The 16,163-nt window shown below is 35.9% G+C and overlaps 1 protein-coding gene across 1 annotated transcript; it reads right to left on the bottom strand.

Annotated features, from left to right (window-relative positions):
- Positions 1 to 10,043: 10,043 nt before the first annotated feature.
- On the bottom strand, positions 10,044 to 10,747 carry LOC105051469 (uncharacterized). The gene has a single exon (XM_010931935.3). It carries the CDS (start codon positions 10,639 to 10,641, stop codon positions 10,156 to 10,158), a length of 486 nt encoding a protein of 161 aa, XP_010930237.2. The 5' UTR covers positions 10,642 to 10,747; the 3' UTR covers positions 10,044 to 10,155.
- Positions 10,748 to 16,163: the final 5,416 nt, after the last annotated feature.

The raw sequence follows: 16,163 nt of genomic DNA, 5'->3' as shown, positions 1-16,163 counted from the left end.
TACCCATGTACCTTTTAGAAGATCGAGAGATTCTGCTAGATCTACGAGGTGGTAGAGCTACTGGCTCATGAATAATGGATTTTTGAGGATCTATAGCTCTTTACTCTTCAGAGACCTTGTCTTCGAGCTCAACTAATCTCTCACTGCCACCATTCTGAAAAATTATTTTTCTAGGAATATGGCATTTCGATTAACAATCACATTGTGATCTTATAAAAAGTAGAAGTAGTATCTGATGGATTCTTTTGGATACCCTATAAAACGAGCTATAATAGATCTATCCTCTAACTTATCAGTCATCTGTCTCTTGATATAGATCGAATATTTTCAAATCTTAAGATAACCTAGACTCGACTTCTTATCGTACCATATCTCATACAGTGTGGTAAGAATGGATTTTGATGGAATCTTATTCAATAGGTGAATGATGGTTAATAAGGCATGTCCCCAAAGATATAAAGATAGATCAGTGAAGCTCATCATGGATCTGACCATATCCAATAAGGTCCTATTCCTCCTTTCAGATATCCCATTGAGCTGAGATGTTTCGGAAGGAGTCCATTGAGAGACTATGCCATTGTCCTTAAGATATCTCAAAAATTTTTGACTAAGATATTCACCTCGATCAGATCGAAGAACCTTAATAGATTTGCCTATTTATTTTTCTACTTCACTTTGAAATTTCTTGAACCTTTCAAAGGCTTCAGACTTGTGTTTCATCAGATACACGTATCCATACCTAGATAGATCATCGATAAAGATAATGAAGTAGCTGTAACCATCCCTGATCTGCATATCAAATGGCCCACACACATCAGTGTGTACCAGGGTAAGTAACTCAGTGGCTTTTTTTTCATATCCTACAAAGGGTAACTTGACCATCTTTTCTCAAAGATAAGATTCACAAGCTAGATACGACTCTAGATTAAGAGAGCCAAGGATCTCATCTCTTTCCACTTTGTTTATTCTGTCTTCTCTAATATAGCCTAGTCTATGATGCCATAAGTACTTCTCGTTAATTTCATCTCTGGATCTCTTTTAACCTACGACACTCATTATTTGCTCGTTTAAATTTACATTTACATCAACATGCAAGTGATATAGATTGTCAATTAAAAAAATCTCATGCAATCAATTTATTTCATAAATAAATAGAATAAAAATTTTTATTGAAACTAATTTCAAAACCTTCCTATACTAGCATAGACACGAAAATCAAATTTCGATTAGCTACAGGAACATAATAACAGTCTTTTAAATCTAATTTAAAATCAGATGGTCATCGAAGAGGATGAGTGCCAACAACTTCTGCAATAATTTTTGCTTCATTACCGACTCGAAGGATCATATCACCTTTCTTCAACCTCCTACTTTCTATTAGACCCTATATTGAAGTACATATATGAGCACTTGATCCAAAGTCCAACACCAAATAAGTAGTAGAAAAAATCGTAAGGTTAGATTCAATTACGAGCATACCTTCCAAAGGTTTATCACTTTTTTTGGTCTTTAGGCTCTCCAGGTAGAGAGGATAGTTCCTCCTCTAGTGGCCTTCAACATCACAGTAAAAATATTTTTTCTTTGCTTCGATCTTTGTAGGAACTTTTTTTTTGGCTTGCTCTCTTTCTTCTATTTTTTAGCAAATTTTATCTTCTTCTTCTCAGTAGACTTTTTTTTGAAAGAAATTTATTTCACAGCGAGAACAGTACCTCTTGAACTCTTTAAGATTTCTTTTGTCGTGACCAATATGTTGACCAGTTCAGGTATAGTGCAATTGAGTTTGTTCATATGAAAATTTATAATAAATTGGCTATATGAACTCGTAAGGAATTGAAAGATCAAATCTATCTGCAATTTTTTTTATATTTTAAGTCCGAGCTTCTCAAGCTCCTCAATATCTTTGATCACTGTCATACAATGCTCATAGACAAACTATCCTTCGTGCATCTTGAAGTTGAAGAGTCTCTTGGACACTATGAAGTACGCAATATGACTCTGCTCACCATACAATTCTTATAGGTAAGTGATCATAGCCCTAACAATGGGCATATGCTTATGCTAGCTTTGCAACTCGTTTGATATAGATGCCAGCACATAGAACTTGATCCGATTGTCTTCATTCGTCTACTTTTCAAAAATAGTTATTTGCATGACAGTAGGACGGTTTGGTAATACTATGAGTTCTTAGTCGAGTACATGACTTAATTTTTCTGAGGTCAGGATAATCCTAAAATTTTTAAGTCAGTCTTTGTAATTAGTCTTGATCAAACGAGTGGTTTCAAGGATGTGGGCTAGAGGGTTCAAGACTGATATTATTTAACTGCGAGGGTAGAGATTCAAATTAGACTTTTATACTTTAATGTTATATTTGCTTCTAGAGATTTTAAAATACAAACAATGACTCTCACTAATTTTTTGGATCTCTCCACTCCTCGGGCGGGAAATGAAAATCCTAACACGATAAAAGATTCCTAGTGGGTGCTATGGTCCCACCGATGCCATGCACCTCACCTAACAGTTATTGATAATATGTACACCAATGCGTAGGTAACTTTTTGTCCAGATACTTCTCTAAGCATGTTACCGCGACTTGATCTCTAAGTCATGTGGGCTCACCTAACAGCTATTGACCACACTCCTTAGTTAAGTCTAACCCACCGTTCACAAGCAGGTATAAGGCCATCATTGGATCCTTCACTTAACAGTTATTAGGTCCAACCATATCCTTACCCTAGAGCAACTTGTTCCTAATAGAGTGGTTGCATATTTCTGATGTAACTAAACCACTATGACCAGCCGAGAACAATCAACATTGGTAGTACGTCCGCATATCTACAATGGTGAAAGACCTATAGACTTAATATTTATGGAAAGATTTAGGTTTAGGTCTCATCTAATCAGTTATCATATGACCAATCTAATTGGCATGGACTAAACCAAACCGCTAAGCAACCTTATTGAAGACTCAATCTTTTAAATTAGCCAGATAAGTGAAGATTGATAGGGGTCCCCTCGTTGCTTTTCTTAGACACCAATAAATTGGTCAGATAAGCTAACAAAGCTAATTAAATAATCATATCTCAATTACTTGCCTTAGACATCAATAGATCAATTGGTCCAAATTGGTTAAGCGAATTGGACTCAAACCATCGAGTCAAATTAGGTCCTTAGGTTAATCGATTCTATATATGGGATTCAATCAATTTGATCAACAACAATTGCATGATCATATAACTTAATTGATCTAATCCACATCAATATTTGACTCAATTTGATTAATTATTTAATCAAATTAGATCCATATGATTCAAATCAAAAATTCTAGATGCAATCCTATTACATGATCAAATTTTTGATTTTTCCATAACCAAAATTTTCATGCATAAACATAAATTTCAGATTCTAAAATTAAATTTTAGATCTAAATTCTTTGTATGTAAGATAAATTTTAAATCATGAAAATAATTTTCAGATTTAACATACAAACATATATCTCATATACACATGTAAAATTCAAATCTAAATAAAATTCAGATCAATACATGATATCATATATCTCATATTACTAATCATAAATTATATTAAAAATAATTTTATAACCTAAATATGTAATCACATATCTCATATGTAATCATGAATCAGATCATATAAAATTTTAGGTTTATGCATGTATTTACATATCATATGAACATGAATTAGAAACCGTTATAGATCAAAATTCAAATCTATGCATGCTTTAGCATATCAATTATATGTTCTAAAATTAAATTTAAAATAAAATTTTAGATTCAAAAATTCATCAATACATCTCATGTATCAAGAAAAAATCAGATTTTGAAACTCTTTTCAAAACATGTATGTCAATTTCACGCATATGAAATCCATAACTTTGATACCACTGTTGGAATTTGAGGTTTGGGGCATACATATGTATTTTAAAATTTTATTTTTTAAATATCACAGTAAAAAGCAGATTAAAATAGTTTTAATCTATATCATACATGTATAAAATATAAACCACAAGAATCTACTTCATATGCTGAAATTGTACATATGCTAAAATTTAACATGTGATCGAATCACATATCTGTTTTGTAATTCTTTTCTTCAAATATGAATCTGAAAGAGAAGAGGCTCTCTCTTAGTTGCATAAGTATCCAGCCTCTGTGGATATCCACTCAGGATCAGTCTGGAACAATCCTCTTCAAGTTAATTTTTTTTAATCAAATTCAACATGTTGAATTTGAACGAAGCTTGGATCTCAATCAACTCTTGATCTCTTTCCTTGATCTTCTTCTTATCTTCTTCTCTTGCTTTTCTCCCTTGCTTTATGCTACTACAAAACACCAGAAATCAGTAAAGGAGGAAATGCCCAACAGCTTGAGTGTGGAAGAGAAGTGGGACACCCAACAAGGTTGGGCAAGTGGGATGCCAAGGGAGAAGAGAAAGGCAGGGGAAGAGAGGGTGTGGGCACTTCCTATGGGATGTGTGGGCTGCTGGTTGGATGCTCTAGGGACTTTAGAAGAAGTCTATTTAAATAAACATGAGGATTGAATCCTATCCAATCTCATAATACAAGTCCTACTTGCATTAGGTTTCCTAATAACTTAAGTTATTCAACTTACATTAGGAATCCTATTAGGTGCCAACTCTTGGAGCCCTTGCATCGATTATTTCACACCCTCTTTTACACCCAAGGGATGCCCCATATGAAATCAAAAGGCCCTCTAATTATGGGATATGCCTAACTTGATCAAATCAAGGTGGCACCCAAGAATAACTATCAAAAAAATTAATTAGAGACTTGCATCCTAAATTCAATTGATCCAAAATCTTAGACACTCAATAATTGGAGTCCAATAAATCTTAATCATTTAGGTTATTAGCAGGTAATTAAGTTTGAATTATCTTATCAAATAAAAAATTCAAACGGAAAGAGAAAATTGGGTCTAATCATGTGCTAGTAAGGTTACCTTAATCCAATTGAATTTTTTTAAATCTAATTGATACTTCATAAGCTCAATTATTAATTCTAGGCCTAATCTTTTTGTTGTGTGACCTCATAAATTTAATTCTATCTAGTAGTGAGATATACAATGATCTCTATCAAAGTATCATTGAAACTCTTTTCAATGGATCGAAATAATTTCACTCTTACTCATCAAAGATTGTTGATTCAGAACAACTCTAGTGAGCTCTTACAATCCAATAGTGACACCTAGCAGTATGTAGTGGCAACCCAATAGAATCGAAAATAAATTTTAAGGTATAGTTAACGTATGATTCAATCCCTCTATCGTGAGTTCTGAGTAGACGACAGGTCATAGATAAATCGTCAAACCTCAATATCAGTCATATGATAGATTCGATCAGCTCAAGTCTAATTATGATTTTTATAAAAAAAAAATTTCATCAATCACACTACTATGGTCACAGATTCTAGAACTTATAGCATTTCAAATCTCATAGGACTACTCCTCTCTATCAAGACTGATAGATCCCATCTTGATGCGCACTCTATTCCTACAGTGGACTAACTATTATCAACATCTACTACAAGTGCTTGTTGAGATCCATATTTATGTGTCAGTCAAACTCCAGCAGCCTCACTACAAGTAGTAGTACAATCTCAAATCAAAAGATCAATCACACAACTACAGCATCGAGATAATTACTGACGAATAAATAAAAATTCTAGTGATCTCTCGTATAGTCATGCTCAGTACTAGTTGTTCTCTAACAACTATCTGCACTCATCGTTCAGTGTCTCTACACTGTAGATCAGAGACTCATCTATCTCAAAAAAAGTGATCTATGTATCGATCTATCTGGATTGATCACCATCCTCATGATGATTCTATGATCAGGAGTATTTAAAAATCAAATACATGTCTTTAATTCTTAACACTTTGAGAATATGTATCGAAAGTTAATTCCATGAACGATTCAAGGATACATCACACTTGAATGAAAAATAAATTTATCTCTTTTTTTATCAAATCAATGTATTAAGTACAAAATTATATCCTAGATTTATTACAATATGACAGCCATATTGGCTTCTAGGACATACATCTAACAAGTAGAACTTTCATGATAAAAAGTTTACAATGGCAGCATACATGTGTGAGGCCTATAAAGAATAACAATGCAAACTCTAAGTGGATAGCTAAAGTATTGAAGCATCACTTAAAGACAGATCCACATGAGTTTTAAGCTGATGTATCAAATTTTGGCTGAGAAGTATGGCATTGAGCCTCACATGATGCGATTGTATAGAGCAAAAAGAAAGGCACAGGAGGAGGTTGAGGGAAAGTATAGTGAGTCCTATTCTAAATTGTCGAGGTATGTTGAATTACTTCGGACAAAAATTTTTGGTTCAGTAGTAAAAATACAGTTACATGAAAGATCTGTACAGTCCAAACAGCTCCCAACATTCAAAAGGATATTTATATGCTTTGATGCAATGAAGAAAGATTATTTAGAGGGGTGCAGACCCTTCTTAGGGTTGGATAGATGTCATCTAAAGGGAGCCTTTGGTGGTGTACTACTTTGTACAGTTTCCATTGATGGGAATAAAGGATTATTCTCCTGTGGTGGAGATGGAGTACAAAGATAGTTGAAAGTTCTTTCTGGAGCATCTATATGTTTGCATTAGTGTTGGCATGGCAGACAGCCTATTAATTATAATATCTGATAAGCAAAATATATGATTTAATCATTTTCTTTATATTTTTTTGAGCTTTTATATTAATGTGTATAGTCAATTTGATTTATTTTTTAGTTCAATTCATGTAATGTATATGTAGGATTTGGTTGAGGCAGTTTCAGAAATATTTCTATATGCTAGTCATCGATTTTGTGCTAGACATTTGTATAACAATTTCAGGATAAATTTTTCTAGGTTATTGCTACAGTTTGACTTTTGAAATGCAGTGAAAGCATATGATCAGATGTGCTTTGATGATACAATGAAAAGAATGAAAGAGCACAATACTGATACTCATGCATACATGATGAAGATACCACTATCAATGTGGGCAAGACATTCTTTTTATTCGGAAGCTCAAAGTGAGCATATTACAAATAATATGTATGAATCTTTCAATCAATGGGTGGGTAAGTTTAGAAGCAAGCCCATTCTTGGATTGTTTGATAATATGTGGCTGAAGTTAATGAGCAGGTTATAGAAGAGGTATGCTAAGGGATGTACTTGAGAGGGCAAATTAACTCCATATGCTAGGCATAGGTTAGATAAAAACATACAAGCCTCCCGGATCTGTAAATTGATACCAACAAGCAATCGAGAGTTTCAAGTGATGGAAGGAGGTAGGAAATTTGTTATGGATTTGAGTAAAAAGATTCATACTTGTGGTGAGTGGGAGATCAGTGGAATGCCATGTAAACATGCTGTGCTATATGTCGGTTATACAAGAGAGAATTTAGATGAATTATATGATGATTATTATACAGTAGCAAAGTACTTAAAAGCTTATAGCTTAGTAATTCATCCTTTACCTGATAGCAACCTTGATCCAAGAAATGATGAAGAGAATTTGCAACCTCCTTTTCTCAAAAGACTGTAAGGAAGGTCAAGAAAAAATAGAAGAAGAAAAGAAGGTGAAGCTAGTGGGAGGAAGAGGTCAATCACTGTTAGCTACGATAATTGCAAAGGATTTGACCATAATAGGAGGACTTGTCAGCATGCTCAGTAGCAAAAAAGGTACCTACCTTATTTTCATATGATATTTTCAAGTTATTTACCTTATTTTCTTGTGACTTTTGTAGACAAGAGGAGGATCTGCTTTAACTAGTTCTTCAAGAGGAAGATCTGCTTCAGTTGGTTCTTCAAAAGGAGGATCTGCTTCAACTGGTTCATCTATTTCAAAGGCTACAGTTGGCAGAAGGGGGAGGCCTCGAGAGGGTGGTCGAAGTATCAGATATACTTCAGGAGGGAGAGATGTAGATTCATTGCATAGCCAGCAAAGTAGCATTGGATGATGTTAAATTACACTGTTGGGTTCCTGGCTTTTTTTGTCATTTTGCTTGTAAAAGATGGACAAGTCTTTTGGTGTCATATGGGTTGTTTGTGATGACAGTACTTTGTATTTGTTAATCATCGGGTAGGAAAATGTGATCAGTCTTTATGTTTCTATGTAATGGCTGGGGTTTGACTATGATTGCCACTACTGTTGTTGATGCTAAACACTTTTTACCTTCAATATAGTATAATATTTCAGAATTCCGATGCATGTGCTATGAAACATGTTGTGTTATATATTAAATAGTGTGCTTCAATTTGTTAAAAATGTATTGCATAGGCTCATTTAGTTGTTGGTTCCTGTTGATTCTGGTTCATGTTCATGTTATGGTCTGAAACAATCAAGGGTGTTATGTAACTGTTCAGCAGACTATGTAACTGATCATGTTAGATTTCATGTTATGTAACTGAAACAATCAAGGATGTTATGCAACTATTCAGGTTCAGATTCTGGTTCATGTTATGTCTTTGTTCAACAGAGTATGTAACTGTTCATGGTAGATTTCCTAAGCTTTATACTTGATTCTCTTGCCTAGCTTGTTTTTGATGCTTACAGAGTTTCAATTACATGGTATCCTATTCATACAGTGGTTTTAATGCTCTATATTTTAATTACAGTGTTCTATTCTCATGCTTGTATTCATTTTGGTCATAGCAACTAGCTTTAAAGGTAGACAAGAAATCATGTTTGATCTGGAGCTTTTATAAAAACAAAACAAACATACAAGAGCTATAAAACAGTCACAATCTTGTTAGCTTTCACACTTCATTACATTGAAGCTAAAATCATGCCATACAAATTTAAGTCCAACATTCATTATCATTACAAATTTTTTCAAACTGTCATAGGTCACTTAAACATAAACACAACTGCAAAAATAAATAGTGCTATCATTCCAACTAACAGTCTATTCATCATAGCACTACTCTCACCTAGTTCTTTAATTTTGCAATACAATTTTTTGAAGTCCATCTTTAACTCACTAATTTTTCTTCTTATATCTCGAAGCGAATCATTAAGCGATATCAATGAGTGAGTTCTTGATTGATTATTTTTAGGCAAATACTAATCTACAAAGCAATGCTCTTCATAACTATAATACAATCTATTAGGATTTTTTGGAGAAGCTGAAACTTTTATTGAAGCCATGCGACCACAATGGCACTTCCTATTGGAATACTCAAGCCAAGCTGGGATACTCTGAGAATTCACACTCAATTGGGACATTAGGATGTTCTGCAAAGAAAAAAATAAAGATTCAATCAGTTATATTTAGTTAGATTCAAATACTGGCTACTGTCTTACTAGGTCCAGACATACACAGAGACATATACATAAAGCTAAAGTAATCCAAAATGAACTATAATTGAAGAATGCCATTGTTAGTTCAAATTAATCTTTTTCATTACTTGAGATTGGTTGTCGGTAATTACAATATGTTTAGGAGCAGCAATGAGAATTTTGTAGAGCAGTGTATTAACAAATCCCTGATCTCTGTTGCATTGTACCTATCTCTTATAATGCAAGCTAAATCATCCTTCCAAAAACATGAGAGAACATCTAAATGAAAAATGAAAAATCAGACAACCCTTATAGATGGAGAGGGTGGGAGAGAAGAATCTTGAAGGTGCGTAACTTTGGAGGATGTTTTTGCCTAGAGCTGGAGGCCGTTATTGTCGCTTAGAGCTAGAGAGCAGAGGCGCATCGAAGAAAGAGGCCATCGTTGCCTAGTCGCAACAGAAAAGGAAGCTATCCTCATCGGGAGCAAAATGAGGGCTTTTAGAAAAGGGAAAGGAGGGGTTTTTATTGGAGGATTTTATTTCCTCCACTGAAGGGCAATTAGATCATTTTAAAAAAATTTTATTACGTGACAGCTGAATTTCAATCAACGTTAACGATTTTCTAACGGTCTGGGTTAAAGTATAGATTCTTATAAACATCAAGATTATCAATGTAGGTTTTTTAAAATATCAAGTGTAAATATAATTTCAACATAATCTAGGAAGAATTTTTGTAATTTATCTTATAAATTATAATAGGCTTCAAAGTAACAAAAGCTTGGCTTAGTCTTTCGCCACTAAAATTTACAAGATCTACAGCCCTAGCCCTGCGCTCAGGACAAGCTGAGAAAAACAGCGGCGACGACTCCGGCAGCGTAAACTCCCATCACCCTCCCGACGACCTCCGCCCCCGCGTGCGTCACCATCCCGACGCCAGCGATCCCCGCGACTCCGATAGGGACCCGCCGGAGGACCGCCGACCCGGCGCCGGCGAGGATGGCGTCCTTGAAGAGCTCCACCGCGAAGGCCCGGAACTCCGCCAGGCCCAGGGCCTCCGCTTCCGGGTCGACCCGCCGGAGCGCCGCGTCGACCTGGGCCTGCCCCGGGGGCGAGGGGACCCATCGCCGGACAAGGGGAAGGGAAGCGGAGAGGGTAGCGTGGAGGCGGGTGACCGCGCTGGCGAGCTGGTAGGGGCGGACGCCGGGGAAGGCGTGCTGGGCGTCGGCGAGGCAGCGGTCGTAGACGGACTCGCAGGCGGCGTCGAACTCCGGCGAGGATCGGAGGGATTTCTCCACTCGCTTCGATACATTGAGCCCCATCGAGATCGAGAGAGAAGATGACGGTGGTGGGGCGTCGGCCTACCGGGGAGTTAAAATAGTCGGAATTAGATACCGAGGCCCGGGCGATGGGAAGAGCGAGAACCAACCATTGGTCCATGGCGTCATCTAGTCATCCGTTTGGTCTAGCTAGGGTTTCCGTAACGGCGTTTATCAGTTGACGAAGGAACCCCTGAAGCCGTTCATAACCGTTATAATGTCTGTTATATGTTTTAATGTGTGATTTTAAGTAAAAAATAGAATAATTATCTAAAAAATTACAAAATCACTATTTAATTTTAATTTAATTTTATTTATATTTTTATATTTTAAAAAATATTAAACTGATCTTTCTAGTTACCGATATGTTTCATTGTGGTTCAGCTATTTATTTTATCAACAAACAGTGTTCGATTTCTTTCTCAATAGATGAAAATGCTCTTTGTTGATGAACAACCTTGGATAAGGAAGAAGATAAGAAGAAAAAGTAAATGAGAATGAAAGAGAACAAGAGAGAATAGTCATGGATAAGGAATAAATTAGAAGAGGAGAAGAAGGACAAGAAGAAGAAGAGGGTGGAGAGAAAGAAGAGAGGAAAGAACTGATTATTGACGGAAAGAAGCAGAGATGGAAGGGGCCGCTGTAAAGGAGATGGCTTATGGGTGGTTTGAAAGAAAAGAAGGATGAAGAAATGAAATGGATAAGAAAGAAGGAAAAGAGGTGGAGAGAGCTACAATGGAAGAAGAGAAATAAGTGAGGAAGAAGAGAAAGGGGAATGATTTTTTTTTGGATGAGAAGGAGCAGATGTAGAGAAGGCCATTTAAAGAGATAGAGCTCATAGGTTGGTTTGGAAGAAAAAGAGAATAAGAGGAATGGAAGGAGGGGAGTGGAGCCGCGGCAAGAAATGGGGTGGAGGAGGAGGAAGAGGAGGAGAAGAGGATGGGGAGAAAGAAGATAGGGAAGGCAAGAAGAGATGAAGGTAGAGGAGGCCACTGTATAGGGAAATGATTTATGGATCGCTTGGAGAAGAAGGATGAGAAGAAAAAATGGATGGGAAGGAATGGGAGGAGAAAGGATAGGAGGAGAATGGGTGGAAAAAAGGGAGGAGAAGAATAAGTGAAGAAAGAAGAGGAGAAAAAATGAGAAGGAAGAAAAAGAGGAGAAATGGATGAGAAAGAAGGGGAAGAGAAGAAAAGAGAAGAGGAGGAAGGAAGAGGTAGCAAGAGGGATACCAGCCATGGAGGCTGTTATAGCCCAAACCAAGCCCACTAAAGCCCATTAAACAAAAAAAAAAAAAAAAAGAAAACAGAGCAGGAAGACTCCCGATCGGAGTCTTCCTCTTCTCCGATCAAGAATCGGAGTCCTAGGGCCATTGAAAGACCCTAGGACGAGCTCTATAAGAACCCTTCCCCTCTCCTCTATGGGTAGACCCTTCCGTCGTCGTCGATTGCCGGAGATTTTTCTCCGATTTTCCCGTTTGAAGCCGTGACTCCTCGACCTGTGTTCGCCGTGATTTCTCGCCGGTGGTGGTCACCGGAGGTTGTGGTAAGGTCTCCCTCCTCTCCCTCTCTTCTCTCCCTTCTTTCCCGTGCCTGTGTGCACGATGGCCGGCGACGGGTGTCGCCGGATTTAGTTGGAGAAAGAAACCCCCCTGTAAGCCGCCTCTTTCCTCTGATTTTCCGGCGCCGACGGTCACGCCGACCGCCGGCCCTGGTCTCTCCGAACCCGGGAGAGTCGGCCGTTGCCGCCGGCCACCTCCGGCCATAAGATGGCCGTGATCGGCCGATCAAGGCACGGGGACCTCTAGGTCCCCTGTTTCGGCCCAATGAAAGCCCGGGAAGAAAAGAAGAAGAAGAAGAAGGAAAAGAAAAAGAAAAAGAAAAGAAAAAAAAGAAAAAAAAGAAAAGAAAAAAAAAGAAAAAAAAGAAAAGAAAAAAAAAGAAAAAAAAAAAGAAAAGAAAAAGAAGAAAAAGAAAAGAAAAAGAAAAGGAAAAAGAAAAAAGAAAGAAAGAAAAAAAAATAAAATAATAATAATATAATAATAATAAATAGGATTTTCTCTTCTCTCTCTTCCATGAAGAAAAAAGAAAAAAAAAAAAAGAGAGAAAGAAAGAAAAGAAGAAAGAGAAAAATAAAATTAATTAATAAATAATGAGATAAATAATAAAATATGAGAAGGAGAGTTTCTCTCTCTTCCCTCTCTCTCTTCAGCTTGAATTAGTATTTTTCTCTCTCTAGAATTGGATTTTCTCTCTCTACTTTCTCTCTCTAAAATTCTCTCTCTAGATTATCTCTCCTAAGATTTTTAAAATTTTGAGAAGAATGATGATGAATTTAAATGATCCTCGTGATGGATTTTTGATCCGTGATCGTCGGACGGTACACCGACATCCACTTTGATCAGATCAAGTATTTTTAGATTTTATTTCTCATGATCTTATTTAATTATTCACATGATAATTTTAACATGATTTGATATGATCAATCAGAATTTGTTGAATCATATTGTCTGAAGAATTCAAGATGGATTTTCTCTCTCTAGAATTTTCTCTCTCTAGAATTTTCTCTCTCTAAAATATTCTCTCTCTTGATTGATTCTCTCTCTAAAAAAGGTTAGTGAATGAAGAAATTTCTTTTAATAAGTCTGATCTGATTCTAATGAAGAACCTTGATCCATGATTGTCAGACAACGTACTGGCACCCACTCTAATCAGACCATGAATCTTTAGATTTGATCATCCATGATTTTCGATCTAGCCATGACTTGATTTGATCACATTGATTTCACCAATCGAGATATTGGACCCATCGTAATGTTGGATTGTGTCACCTGATCAATTCGAATTGTACCTCATGAATTCTCTCTCCTCTGATTTTCTCTCTCCACTTGATTTTATGAAATCGATGAAGAAACCTTGGTCCTCTCACTTCGAATCCGATTTGATCTGATAGTCAAACTTTGGATCGTTTAGGTCCTAATTAGATTTTGATTAGATGAAATTAGATGATCGGATCCAATCTAAACCGTTGAAATATAGAATTCGTATTCTTTCTAATTATTCAAATTGATTCTGTATAGAATTGTGGATGTTTGATCATGGGATATCGCGATATGATCTACGAACAGAATTTTTGGAAGAAAATTTATAGAATTTTATGGATTTATTGGAATGCGTTCGAGGTAAGTAATGTTTCACCTTTTCTAGATTCATCGGCAAATTATAGTGTATTCTTCTAATATGATTTGTGAAACGATGCATGAATTGGATGAATGGTATTTTTGTTATGAAAATATCTTATTTGAAATGTTATGATGAAGCATGATTGAATATATTGATTTCATGATGCATTATATTGATTGATTTCGATACTACATGATTATATGTTTTATTATCGAAATTAGAATATGAAACATGATTTATGAAGAATTATGATATAAGAAACAATAAGAATTGACAACCTGACTATGTTGAGGACCCCGCCAACGGGGGCATATACGTTGGCAATTGACTGTCCTGAGGATTTGTGTCGCCAGTAAGACCAGCGACATGTCGCCAGATAGACCAGCGACAAAACCGCCAGTTAGACCAGCGGTTCCAAAGGACTTGGCTGCCAGATGATTCGCAGCCCACCGCAAGCAGATACGCGGTATTATGACCCTGCCACAGGGATAATGTGGTCATAGCTCATGGTTGACGAAAAGAAATCGAAAAACAAAAGAAATTGAAATCCCGAAAGAAACTTGAAATTTCGAAAAAGAAATGAATTTGACATGAATTATATTGCATAATTGAAATTGATTTCGAATTGATGAACTCTATATGCTTATTTTCTATAAATGATTATTTACTTATATGCCTGATGAAATCTGTTGAGAAGTGATCGTTGCTTACTGGGCTGTCTAGCTCATTTCCTCTTATTTTACTGTTTTTACAGATGTTGAGGAATTAAGATGATACAAGATATGAATAGAAGAGTGATCAGAAGCAGAATCTTCGTACTTTTATTTTAGGTTGGAAGGCTTATTGAATTTGATGCAAAGCCTTTGAATTATTGTTGAATTTATTAAGATATTAAAGAAAAAATTTAGATCGTTATATTTTGGATTTAAATTATTGACTAATTATTCCGCTGTTGTTTTAGGATAGTATGATAAGATGCCTTGCATGCTTATGGGAAGAGTTTTCTATGAGTATGCGGCGGTTGCCATGACCCTCGATTCACAATCTCGGGTCGGGGGCGTGACAGAGGCAGAGGGGATTAATCGAAGAGGAGGGAGGAGGGAGCAGATGCGTATTTTTATCAATTTTAAAAAATTTTATTAACAAAGATAGATGGCTGGACCACATCGGAATATATCGATAACTAGAAGGATTAATTTAATACTTTTTAAAGTACAGAGAGTGAAAGTGAAGTTGAGCTAAAATATCCTGTAATTTTTTCTAATAAGTTTTATAATGATGTTGGTATGGTATCATAATAGAAAATAACAGATAATAATGAAAAAATATTAGGGTTATATTCAGAATCATTCTCTTTTTTAATAAAAAAAATAAGAAAAATATAAGAATGAGAACAGTAATATTATTTTTTTATCAAGAAAATATTGACTGTTATTTGCATTATAAGCAGGTCACCATCAATCTAAAAGAATTATTATCACGACCATTATTGTTTATTATTATACATGATGTAGCTGGGGCAGAGGGACAAAGCCACAAAACCACCTTAATATTTATTTATTTATTAACCTTGTCTGCTTGATTATAAGGGCAAGATGTAGTTCAGGTGGCATGACCATGTCAAATGCCTTAAAAGATTTGGTTGCCAAGGGACATCATGAGCTCAAATTTAACATGAGCTCAAATTTAACACTCATACTCCTATTTGCTCAGGAATTAGATTGGGATCTAAGTTGGTTTGGGAAAAATTCAAGAGACCTAACCCCAGTTGCGTACATTAAGATTATATTCATCCAACACTCATCAAGTTTGGGATGAGCAGAAATTTAGTTGTCAAGTCTCAAGTATTGATTAGCTGTATTGTTTCATTGCCCTCAAGATGATCCATTAATTATATATCTTTAGACCATAATTAGTAAATTCTTCATTAAAGTGTTGAGGATATAAGAGGAAAACTGCATACCCTGCATTGAATGAACAATATGGTATTGGAGGTGTCAATTACTCGGGTTAGACAAAGTCTAGCTCAAGGCCATAAAATGTAAACTTATATCAAGTCTATTTTAAATGGCTTTTTGGTCAATCAATATCTCAAAAGATAGCAAAATAACTGGACCAAGGAAAGGTAATCTAGGATCAACATTTAAACAGAACGAAAGCAAGGGTAGATACCCAGAGCAGGGAATACATCAAGAAAAATTTTGAATGTAATATATATGCCATACTTTTCTCTTTAGTATTCTTTCCCTTGTTCTTCTTTAGTTCAAAGGCGAGTTTTAGAAACTTATTTAACCCACAGTGAGCAGAGGAGGGGACGGGGCAAACGAAACCTTTTTCCATCTG

This window comes from Elaeis guineensis, chromosome 9 (genome assembly GCF_000442705.2).
Source record: "Elaeis guineensis isolate ETL-2024a chromosome 9, EG11, whole genome shotgun sequence".
Classification (NCBI taxonomy): Eukaryota; Viridiplantae; Streptophyta; class Magnoliopsida; order Arecales; family Arecaceae; genus Elaeis; species Elaeis guineensis.
This window is presented reverse-complemented; position numbering and strand designations above follow the sequence as displayed.

Bases quoted from the DNA above. Each gene is read 5' to 3' on its own strand.
- LOC105051469 (XM_010931935.3), bottom strand. From the start codon at position 10,641: ATGGGGCTCAATGTATCGAAGCGAGTGGAGAAATCCCTCCGATCCTCG.